The following is an 11,627-nucleotide window of genomic DNA, read 5'->3' as shown; positions in this document are numbered from 1 at the left end:
TGTTATTCTGCAGTGGAGGTCATGCCAATTTTAATATATTTCTCCATAAAGTTATTTCCCTTGTAAAGCCTTTATCCCTGATTCCAGGCCTCTCTTATTTCTGCTTTTAAAGCCCCTCAATGATGGTAATGGGAACAGGGTTAATTGCAAGGCCTTACCTGCCTGGGCCTCAGTTTCCTCGTCCTAACATTAGGGCATCAGTCTGGCACTGATGACCTTAGCTCTTCCAGTCTGGAGGGAATGTGGGAGCAATGGTCAAAGGTAAAACCAGTAAAGAACAACAATTTACAAAGATCTTCTTAAAGATGTGTGGGATAAACAGGTGAATCGGCAGCAAGCAAAGGAGAAGGCTCAGTCTTCTGACATCATAATAGGATTTCTTGATCAGCACTTTAATAATAACTCCACAGTTAACTCCACTTACTTTTTAAATTTTTATTCTTTAGTACCAAAAGGGAGAAAGAGTATTCTGTGCTAGGCCCACCAGGTGATAAAGAGGATTAAATCTGAGTGGTCACTGCAAGTAACTTCACAAATGAAGCCTTTCTCAATATTTCCTATTGGAGGCAATGGTAAGATCGATCCGGCGTCTGGAGCTCGTCTCTGACCTGGGAAACACTGTACCTCTTTACTGACCTAGCTCTCATCCCTGGCACATATGAGGCATAGGTGCTGGTCTAGTGCCAACCCAGCCGATAGCTATTGGGCCAATTCACATGAGGGAAAAAAACTACTCTGGCAAGATTCTTGATGACCTGAGTTTACAGGAATTATAGTAGCTAAACTAAAATAAAATAAAAAAAAAACTGGCACCACTGACAAAAAATGTTAAACAGTGAGAGACTCAAGTTTGCTCTATAGGACCTTCTTAATTAATTTGTAGGGGAAAGAATACATTTATCACAGAGATTCTTAATCTAACAGGCTCTAAGGAAAATTGAACAAAGAAGTTCTACTGAATTCCACAGTTTTGCTGTTTTACTTCTACCTCTTCAATAGGGTCCAGGTTCAAATTAAGAAGCTCAAACCCAGCACTCATCACTTCAATAGCAGCACAAAGCCCAATCTTCTGGAGCCCTTAAGGTTTAAATTCAAGAGGTACTACATCAAACCTGTTCTCTTCAGTGGATTTTTCACTGTTATCTCAAAATATCTTCTATAACTATCACAAATATTTTCTTAAAGGTAGGCACCTTAAATTTTTAAAACCAGTGTAGTTAAAATACTACTTTGAGAACAGAGTACTTCAAAATCCACAAGAAAGTTCTGAGCACTTTTCTCATTAAATATAAGTTCATACAATTTCTGGCATAGAACTTTTTTAACCATAATTTTCAAAAATTTTTCTATATAGACACTATGGTATAATTCTTTATCGACCAGTATTTGTGCTCTGATCTGAATACTTTCTGAAAATCCACTGCTGAAATTAGACCCATTTCCTCAGTGGTTTCAGGTTACTGCTATGTGAAAGTTGAACAAAACACTTGAGAGGTATATTCTTTTGGTGACTACTAATACCTGAGAAGCAACTTGCAACTCTTGATCTTGGAGTTGTGAATTTAAGTAATTTCCACACCCAGTGTGGCGCTCAAACATAAAATCTTTATTTTTTTAAAAATATTTATTTATTTTTATGATAGACATAGAGAGAGGCAGAGACACAGGAGGAGGAAGAAGCAGGCTGCACACCAGGAGCCCGACGGGGGACTTGATCCCGGGACTCCAGGATCGCACCTTGGGCCAAAGGCAGGCGCTAAACCGCTGAGCCACCCAGGGATCCCCTCAAACATAAAATCTTAAAAAAAAATAATACATTACAAATTTGAATATTACCCTATATTTGATGTTCAAGGTTCATGCACATGTACTCCAAATTCCTTCAACTAGACAGCAAGATATAAGTCACCATTCTCTTCTAACTTCTGAAATAATTTTAAACTGCGTAATCCAGATTCTCTTTCTCCATTTTTCCACAAAATAATGAGATGGTCAGCAGAGCATGTCACTAGTCCGTGATCTTCAAAGTACAGAAACATCTGTAAAGAAATTTAAAGCTACTGATTATAGGAACTTCAAAGAGAAGAGGTGAGGCTAATACTAGACTAACATGAGCTTGTAAGATATGTACCTTGGAGACTTATCTGGAGGTGAATGAAGACTTATATTTCATGAGAAATTGTGTGATGGTCTAGTATTTATATATATGACTAATATATTTTAATAATCAGAACTATAGCACCTGTTTTTGTGAGGTACATGAATTCTCACAGCATCTTCTCAAGTATTCATTTTAAGATGTCAGAAATCCTGCCAGAACTGCTTAATCATTTATGCCTACCCTCATTATTTATGTACAGATGGCTACTGGAAAATGTCTAAATTCCAAATTCTACAAGATAAACCCTGGCTTGAACTCTTTAATCCATCAGCATTTACGGAATGCCATCTATATACTATGGTCCCCACCACTGAAGAAGGCTCTAGGACATTCATGAAAACCAAATCATAGTTGAAACAAAGACTGTGTAAAAATGTAATTCATAATATGATTTGCCACAGAAAAAGAGGACATGGATCAGTAATCTTTGAAACTGTCATAGCTTCAAAAACCTAAAACTTCTCAAATGAAGGGAAGGTCAAGCCCAAATGCCTCAGCCTTACAGGCAAGGACATCCATAATCTGATCCAAAACTACTTTCTCAGGCTTTATTACCCACTAGTGTCTCTTCTCCACAGGAAACTACTGCCCCAACCTAGCTAGTCTGCTCCTTACCATCCCTCCCGAAACTTCAAGGTTTACATCAAGTCCCTTATTTTCCTCTATCCATATTCTTCTAATTCCTGAGCACTCACTGGCTACACTCATCTGGGTCTGTCCTAAGCAGCTTTGGTTAACAACCTATTTGTGCTGTATCCTTCCTCTTTTCTCAAGTATAAGATCCAGGAGGACAGGGATTATATATATGCTTCTTTGACAACTCCGGTGTCTACTATACTGCCTAAGATACAGGAAATGACTGGGTAAGTGTGGTACTGCTGCTCCTAAGCATAAATGCACATTCAAATGAAAAGTAATTTGTTTCTCCCTAGCCATGTAACAGGGAAGAAGGATCTAAGAAATCATTACTTAGGGCTTCACTTATACTACTGCCAGTTCCAATCATCTCTGTACCATGATTGGTCTTATTCCTTTCATCATAGGCAATGGTGCCTACGGTAAATATTAATGTATTTGGATTTCCACAAGTTAGAATTGTACACATCTTACAATTCTCAATTAATACTTTCATACATGCACAACAATAGCTAAGATCCTGAGTCTGATGGAAACTAGCAAAATATGATCCTTCAAAAGGAGATAAAGGCTCCTGGAATTCCATTCTGCAAGGCTTCTACTCTACACATATAACCCAACCCTCCATGTACCCTCTACTACTGTTATGTATTCAACATTATTCACATCGTCTATCAATGGCTGTTGCCCTCTTATGTGAGTAAGCCCATCTTTAAAGCCCATCTTTAAACTCCTTGCTTCCTCATCTTGTATCTCTGTGAAAGGAGATCTTTAATTGCACATGCTACAACCTATCCATGTTTAGATTCAGCAAAAACATACAGAAAGAAAGTATAGGTCTTTATGATACCAACTAAATGAAGAACAGGAAGATGTGAAAGCAGGAATTCCCTAAATCTTTATATGCCTATTACAAATAATACCTCCACAGACGAGGAGTGTCCAATCAAATCTCCAATAAGCTCCAGGGAACATGGAGTAGCATTTTCTTGCTGCTTTTTAATAGGCTGGCTGGCTTGTTTGTTCACTCGTCCAAATCCCCACATGTTAAAAAAACCTAGAAAAAATCATTTTGGTCATTTCTCTTTACTTAGAATAGAAGATCAGAAAAGCAAGATCTAAATGCAAAGATGTTCTGTCCTCATTTTAGTCCAGGGCTAAGGGGGTGGTACCAAACACTAAGCTGGGGTCTTTGTAAATACACCACTTCATTTCATCTTAACCACCAGGTTGGCTGCTCTTCTCCTGCACTGCCGCTGCTCACCCACCAGTAAAGGTATATTAACATGACAGGCACTGGGAATAAAAGAGGAGAGCAGTAAAAGGCCTAAATGTCAGTGTCCCCCAAAAAAGGTCACAACACAGATCCATCAAAGGGGAGATGAAAAGCAACATGTGCATCCAAAAACTATCCTAGGACGTCAGGTGACCAGAAGAAATTCCAGAGGTACCAGCATCCGATGTGTTATGCAGAGATTGCTAATGAACTAGGATTTTGTTTTCAAACCAAATGCCTGCAGGTCAAGAGCTCATGAGATTATGATATAAACACAAAAGTGCTTTTTCCCATGAACTGAGTTGAATATTAATGCTTAAAGGCTGAAAGAACACTTTAATTCGATTATCTGATGGTCCAAATCCTCTTTGTGTATCAAGCATTATGATTGATATTATAAAATGAATACTTATTTTAATGGCCATTTGTTCAGATTACCAGAAAAATAAGAGTTTCCCTTAAAAAAATAAAATACTAGTGGACTTGAACTGAAAAACAAAACCAAACCAAACCATGCAGTTCTACATTAATGCAATATTAAGCTACGAATACTTCATGTAAACATGCCTACTTGGAACACACTGTATATTATTCTCCTGGTTGTACAGAATGGCCTGACTACTGCCTTTCATGTGAGAAAAGACACACACCTGTTGGTACAGGTTCAACTGCAAGCTGCTGTTTTTCTCTTAACTCCCAAATGCGTACACTGCCATCTTCTGAGCATGAGATTAACTGCCTGTCAGAATAGAAAATCAGTGATAGAGAATGCACCATGGAAGGCCAGTGCTAAATTTGCAGTGCAAGAAATCAGTGAAGTCCTCAACTACTTCTCTTCAGCTCTGGGCAGGAGCTCATGTAACATGGCTTCACAATGCAAAGTAAAAGTGTCCTTTGGGAAGGGCACCTGTTATACTGTTACACTGGCTCAAATGTGATAAATCTATCCCATTTCTTAAACACATTCAGGAAAACAGTATAAATTACACTTTCACAATATCCCTCCTCTCACTGTGTGTCTTCTCAAGGTGGCTCTTGTGCTAAAAGGACAAACATTATATGGTCTCATTCATTTGGGGAATATAAAAAATAGTGAAAGGGATTAAAGGGGAAAGGAGAGAAAATGAGTGGGAAATATCAGTGAGGGGGACAGAACATGAGAGACTCCTAACTCTGGGAAATGAACAAGGGGTAGTGAAAGGGGAGGTGGGCAGGGGGATGGGATGACTGGGTGATGGACACTGAGGGGGGCATTTGATGGGATGAGCATTGGGTATTATGCTTGATGGGATGAGCATTGGGTATTATGCTATATGTTGGCAAATTGAACTCCAATAAAAAAAATTTTTTTTTAATCCAAAAAAATATTGCATTCCCTTCCTATATAAATTTCATGCCTAGAAACTCAGCAGCCAAATGTATCCTGACAGGAAAGCCCTCATTTAGTAGCCTTATACAACAAGCAGATGATCACTTCTTTCTGGCCATCAATAACTACAACAAAAAAATGAGTTGAGAAAAACAGAAGAAAAATTAGCACATAGTGCCCACAAGTCTTTGTCTTTTTAAATAAATACCAAATTTTAAAGTTATCCCTTCCTGTAATAAAACTCAATGTAATTCATTTGAACTCTGCCTCTTATAAATTTTTTAATATATTGCCACAAACTCTTTTGTTAGAGATAGCCATGGGTATTCGCCATTCCCAAAAGAACCTAACGAGTCAAGCCATGGAGCCAGATAACTTTGCCACCTGAGAAATTACCCTGGTGGCCCTGGGAAAGGGGATTATCTTTCATTTGTTGTAGAACAGATGGGAACTTGTACCTGTTTGGAAGTTTGGCAACGTGCAGGACACTGGAGTCATGTGCAGTTTTCTGGCAAGCAATCACACGCTTCATTTGAAGGTTATACACATATAAACCCCTTCCAACTGCGGCAAATACATTCTGGCGGGGGGAAAAGTTCAGAAATGGGCATAAAATTAGTACTTATCACTACATGGTATAAAAGATTTCTAGCCCTGGGATGCCTGGGTGGCTCAGTGGTTAAACGTCTGCCTTTGGCTCAGGCTCACTGTGAGGAGCCTGCTTCTCCCTCTGCCTGTGTCTCTGCCCTTCTGTCTGTATCTCTCATGAATGAATAAATAAAATCTTTAAAAATTAAAAAAAAAAAATTCCAGTCCTGCTAGGACATCAGAAAGCCATCACCTTCCCTATTCCTAGCTTGTAGTCCCAATTACTGTACTGCCCCCTGAAGTGCGTAATAAGCTCAGAGCATTTTTTTTAAAGATTTTATTTATTTATTTGAGAACATGAGAGAGAGCAAGTGCACAAGCGAGAAAGAAGCAGGTGCCCTGCTGAGCAGGGAGCCTGATGCAGGGGTCCATCCCAGGACCTCGGGGTCATGATCTGACTCAAGACAGACCTTAACACTGAGCCCCCTGGCACCCCAGCTCAGAGCACTGAGAAGGTAGCAGGGCAACCATGAACACAGAGGAAGTTCTGTGCATTATACCCCTCAGCATCACCTTGTTCCCTCACTAAAATATGATGGCTAGAGAGGAGCTGCGGCTGCAGAAAGGCCGTGAGCAGAAGCTGGGAAGGCTCTGCCTAGGTGATCATTCCCCTAACACTATATCTTGCGGGAAATTACTTAGTTCTCTTGCCTGGACAATGTGAGCAAACTTACCTGCACTTTGCATCTTTAGCACGCAAGTGACCTATTATAAGGGACACATAAACACATGCTACAGAGACAGGGCCATCTTAAGAGCCTCTGAGGGATTCACAAAAACATTTTTCCAAATGTACTATTAGAAATACCTTTTTACCAGAACAACTTTAACCTTTTGAAGGTACTTTCACCAATATTTATCTTATTTTCTTTTCAATATTTATCTTATTACAGCCTCACAACATCTCATTAAGGTAAGGAATGGCAAATACTATTGCCATTTTCCAGATAAGAGAGTTAAAATTCTAAAAGACTGAAGTCTCGCAGAAAGATATGGAACTGGTATTGGAATAAAGGTCATGTTACTTCAGTCGCTTGCTCTTGCCGCACACCACACTGCCTAGCTTCTGAAATCATTTTGCACATCACTGCACTTTTGGTAGTACTGAGGTAGTACCTTTTCTTATACGATAGGTATCCACAGTGAGGCAGCCCTTTCACAATCTCTATATTGCCTCCATTTCATACCAAAACAAGTCTTCTCATGCAGCCTCAGAGGCTACAAACCCAACTCAGACCTACAGTACCTGGACCAAAGCGTGCCCCAGAGGCTTATCAGAGCCTAATTCTGGAATGACCCCCTTGACCCAATGGATTTGTCCTCTGCATTTAGCAATGTGAACTGAGGACCAGTGCCAGGGACATTAAAAGGCCAACTTGCTAAAATCTAGAGCCCTATGGGTTGTAGTTCAAATGCAAAGAAATCTCCAAAACTAGTTCTACAAAACAAGAAATCTGTGTAGAGCTTAAGTGATTTACCAAAGGTCATAAAGAAAATTATACAAAAATTATATAAAATTATATTAAAAATTATATAAAATTATATAATTATATTGTTATATTAAAGTCTTATATAAGTTATAAAAAAGTATATAAAATTATAATATATATAAAAATTATATTAAAATTATATTAAATTTTTTTTTAATTTTTATTTATTTATGATAGTCACAGAGAGAGAGAGAGAGAGGCAGAGACACAGGCAGAGGGAGAAGCAGGCTCCATGCACCGGGAGCCTGACGTGGGATTCGATCCTGGGTCTCCAGGATCGCGCCCTGGGCCAAAGGCAGGCGCTAAACCACTGCGCCACCCAGGGATCCCATATTAAATGTTTTATATAAAAATTATATTAAAGGTTTTTTAAGATTTTATTTATTAATGAGAGGCAGAGAGAGAGAGAGGCAGAGACACAGGCAGAGGGAGAAGCAGGCTCCATGCAGGGAGCCCGCCTGCTTGTTCTCCACCCTCCCGTCCATCTGCGGTGAGCCAGAAGAACCCCGTATACACAGACGCCAAATCTGTTTATCTTTGTACGGAAGCTTTGATGAAGTGTCTTGTATTTAACCCCCTTATTTAAGCTATTTAACCCTAAATTGTTAATTTTATAAATTTTGGTTCGACCTGCACAATGATGAGGGAGGTGTAGGCAGCAGCAAGCTCCGGGAGGACAAGCTTGCCCGGGTCGGATTGAGAAGCAGGGCAGGAAATTCTAACAACTGGCTGCTGCTAGCAACGAGTCCTTTGTATTGCTTTACCATTTTTAACTGTTCTATTTGAGATGAACATACATTTTGCTGTTTCAATAAATGTTCAGAAGAGTCCACAAAAAAACAAAACAAAACTGGAGAGAGTTAATGAGCTCTCGGGCAGCTATCAATCAACAGAGACACTGTATCAATCACCTATCAGCAGTAATTAATGGCCCCCTGTAGAAAAAACAAACCTCCTATACAGAAGAAATACTAGGGAAAACTGAATAATGTTTTATTAAGCATTTATAGCAGTTAATAAGCATCAATCAAAATTTCTGAGATTAAAAATACAAAATGAAAAAAAACTAATTTTTACAAAAAAAGTATCAAATGAAAAAATATATAGAATTTTTAGGGCCACAACACTACAAGAAATGTAGTTTCTTTCTTTTCTGAGACCCTACATGTTTATCATATATATTAATTTTTATTCCAAAATAAAGTTTGGACTTAAATAAATCTTTGGGGGCACTTGGGTGGGTTAAGTGGCCGACTCATGATTTCAGCTCAGGTCATGATCTCAGGGTCCTGGGATCAGGCCCACATTGGGCTCCACACTCAGTGCAGAATCTGCTTCAGGATTCTCTATCTCCTTCTCTTCCCCCACCTCCTACTTGCTCTAAATAAATAAATAAATCTTTAAAAAAAAACCTCTGAGCATATTAGCATTCTGCTTTGCTTTTGTTTTTGAAGTAGGAAAGGTGCAAAGAAAACAAAAAATGGACCATACTCTCCCCATCCAAAACACTATCACTGAGTCTTTAAAATAAAAATAACAACATGCAGAGCTGCCTAGCTGGCTCAGTTGGAGGAGCATGTGACTCTTGATCTTGGGGTCATGAGTTCAAGTCCCACACGCTGGGTGTAAAGATTACTTAAATAAATAAACGAACTTTAAAAAACATGCATATGATTACAAAATGTAAATGCTATAGAAAGGCACAAAATAAAGTAGAAAAAAAAAGGCTCCCCCCTGTGTAACTCAAAAGTTACAACTCTAAAACATTTCTTGTGATTACATTTAGAGCAGTAAGCCCCCTCTTGCAGACATTTTCTAAGCCTGTGAAGGCAAAAAAAAAAGAAATGTACAGATCAGAGCCAAGATTCCATAATCCATTGGTACCAGTCTCTCACTGTAAAGAAGATGTAAAGTGCTTCAACAGGATCACACCAAGGCCTAAAGGAATGAATTTAGTAATTCTCACACAATCATCTTGCCTCAGGATGCTAGTAGACTAAAAGAAAAACATTCCTAAAATTTTAAATTTCCCTTATCTCCCCAGGAAATGCACAAGCATCTTCAAAAGAATCCTTTCCCAAAGTGTTTTCAAACCACATTTTAAGCTTTATCCTCAGATCCTTTGGGATTATTTAATCCAACCAAACATTTCAACAGTTTTTAGATCTGTGGACATTTAATCACTTCCTTGCCTCATAGACAGGGGCTAAGATTATAATGCTTTTTTTCATGCAAATTGTGTAATCTTTGAAAAATATCAGGGATCCCTGGGTGGCGCAGCGGTTTGGCGCCTGCCTTTGGCCCAGGGCGCGATCCTGGAGACCCGGGATCAAATCCCACATCGGGCTCCCGGTGCATGGAGCCTGCTTCTCCCTCTGCCTGTGTCTCTGCCTCTCTCTCTCTCTCTCTCTCTCTCTCTGTGACTATCATAAATAAATAAAAATTAAAAAAAATATATCAGAACACTTTAAAGAGCAACCTCAACATGGGAATGTTACCTTTTTACATCCATTAAGAGATTAAGTTTAAAAAATTAGAAACTGGATTCACTAAAAAAAGGCAAGTTTACAGCTATTTTCTCAACTTTTCTTTTTTTACCTCTTCATCCCATGTGAAATGATGAATAGAAATGTCATTTGGTTTTTGGCAGAGCTTTATTTCTTGCTGGGTGTCCAGCTGTGGAGATGGGTCCCAGAAGTTGCATTCACAGGCCTGCATGGTCCAGTCTAGGATATCCCAGATGATCATTTCTCCAACATGGGAACCAGTTATGAAACTCAAATCTAGGCAGAGTTCATATTTGTCTCGTTAGTTATTATTTTATATAGGCTAAAGGTCAAAAAAGGAATGGACTGCCTAGTAGTAAGTACTCTATAAAACATTAATATTTAGAATAGTAAGGTACCTATACAAGCCAAACAGAAACATCAATGTAACAGAACATCAAGACGAGAAAAAGACTCCAGACTACTTAAGTTATTTAGTATGTGATAACAGCATTTCAATTCAGTGAGGAAAAAAAAAATGGCTCATAGTGAGTGGAATATTTGGTTAACCGGGGAGTAGAAATAAAAGAACCTTATCTTGGATGAGATACTGTTTAGAAAACTGACCCTTACCCTGTGTCTCTCTTTTCCCGTCACACTACTATCACACAACACCTGTGACACCAGATGTGTGTTGGGTTTTCCTATACCACAAAATTCTGCGACATCCCTGAGTGTCCTACATTTTAACTCATTTTGACACTCTACCCTGGAGGTAGCCATCAGATGCCAATGGCAAGTCCAGGTTGTTACTTGTGCTTCTAACCAATCAGCTATAAATGAGACGTTCTCACAGCTCCCCCTCAGATTCAATTAATTTGCAGAGCAGCTCACAGACCTCAGGAAAACAGTTTCCTGTTTACCAGCTTATTATAAAAGGATATGATAAAGGACAGAGATGGAGGAGATCTGTAGGACAAGGTGAGAGGGAAGGGCTGTGGAGCTTCTGTGAATTCTCCAAGTGTGCCACTCCCCCAGCACCTTCACATATTGGGCAATCTGGAAGCTCTCCAAACTCCACACTGTTGGAATTTTTATGGAGGCTTTGTCATATAAACATGATCAATTATTACCTCCATTTCCAGCCCCTCTCTGGAGAATGAAGAGTCGAGCTAAAAATTCCAAATTTCTCAAAAGACCACGGCTTTGTCTTTCTGGTGACCAACTCCCATCTAGAAGTCCACTAAGAAATAATGGTCTCATTAAAACAAAATACACTCCTATCACACAGAAAATTCCGAGATCTAGGTAGGAGCTCTCATGTCAGCAAATATTAGACCAAATGTTAGAACAAAAGGGGTTCCTTATATTATACTCTTATCACTTAGGAAATTACAAGGGTTTAGGAGCTCTGTGCCAGCAACTGGGAGCAGAGACCAATATATATTTTTTTCTATTATTTTACACATGTCAAAGTAAGTTTCAAATACATTAGAACATTAAAAGTGCTTAAAAGGAGGGGCACTTGGGTGGCTTAGGAAAGCGTGTGACTCCCTTTCCC

The 11,627-nt window shown here is 39.0% G+C and overlaps 1 protein-coding gene across 14 annotated transcripts in view; it reads right to left on the bottom strand.

The window, feature by feature from the left end:
• Nucleotides 1-1,585: 1,585 nt before the first annotated feature.
• WDR41 (WD repeat domain 41) overlaps nt 1,586-11,627 on the bottom strand; it is a 204,438-nt gene continuing 194,396 nt past the window's right edge. For all 14 annotated transcript variants that reach the window (XM_035714328.2, XM_035714329.2, XM_025437309.2 and 11 more), the window contains 5 exons: nt 10,179-10,363; nt 5,901-6,022; nt 4,724-4,812; nt 3,721-3,854; nt 1,586-2,039 (listed from right to left, as the gene is read on the bottom strand). In XM_035714328.2, coding sequence (XP_035570221.1) covers nt 1,887-2,039; nt 3,721-3,854; nt 4,724-4,812; nt 5,901-6,022; nt 10,179-10,363 — 683 coding nt within the window. In that variant the 3' untranslated portion in view covers nt 1,586-1,886. The remainder of the gene's footprint in view (nt 2,040-3,720; nt 3,855-4,723; nt 4,813-5,900; nt 6,023-10,178; nt 10,364-11,627) is intronic.

The sequence above is a fragment of the Canis lupus genome, chromosome 3 (genome assembly GCF_003254725.2).
Source record: "Canis lupus dingo isolate Sandy chromosome 3, ASM325472v2, whole genome shotgun sequence".
NCBI classification, from domain to species: Eukaryota; Metazoa; Chordata; class Mammalia; order Carnivora; family Canidae; genus Canis; species Canis lupus.
This window is presented reverse-complemented; position numbering and strand designations above follow the sequence as displayed.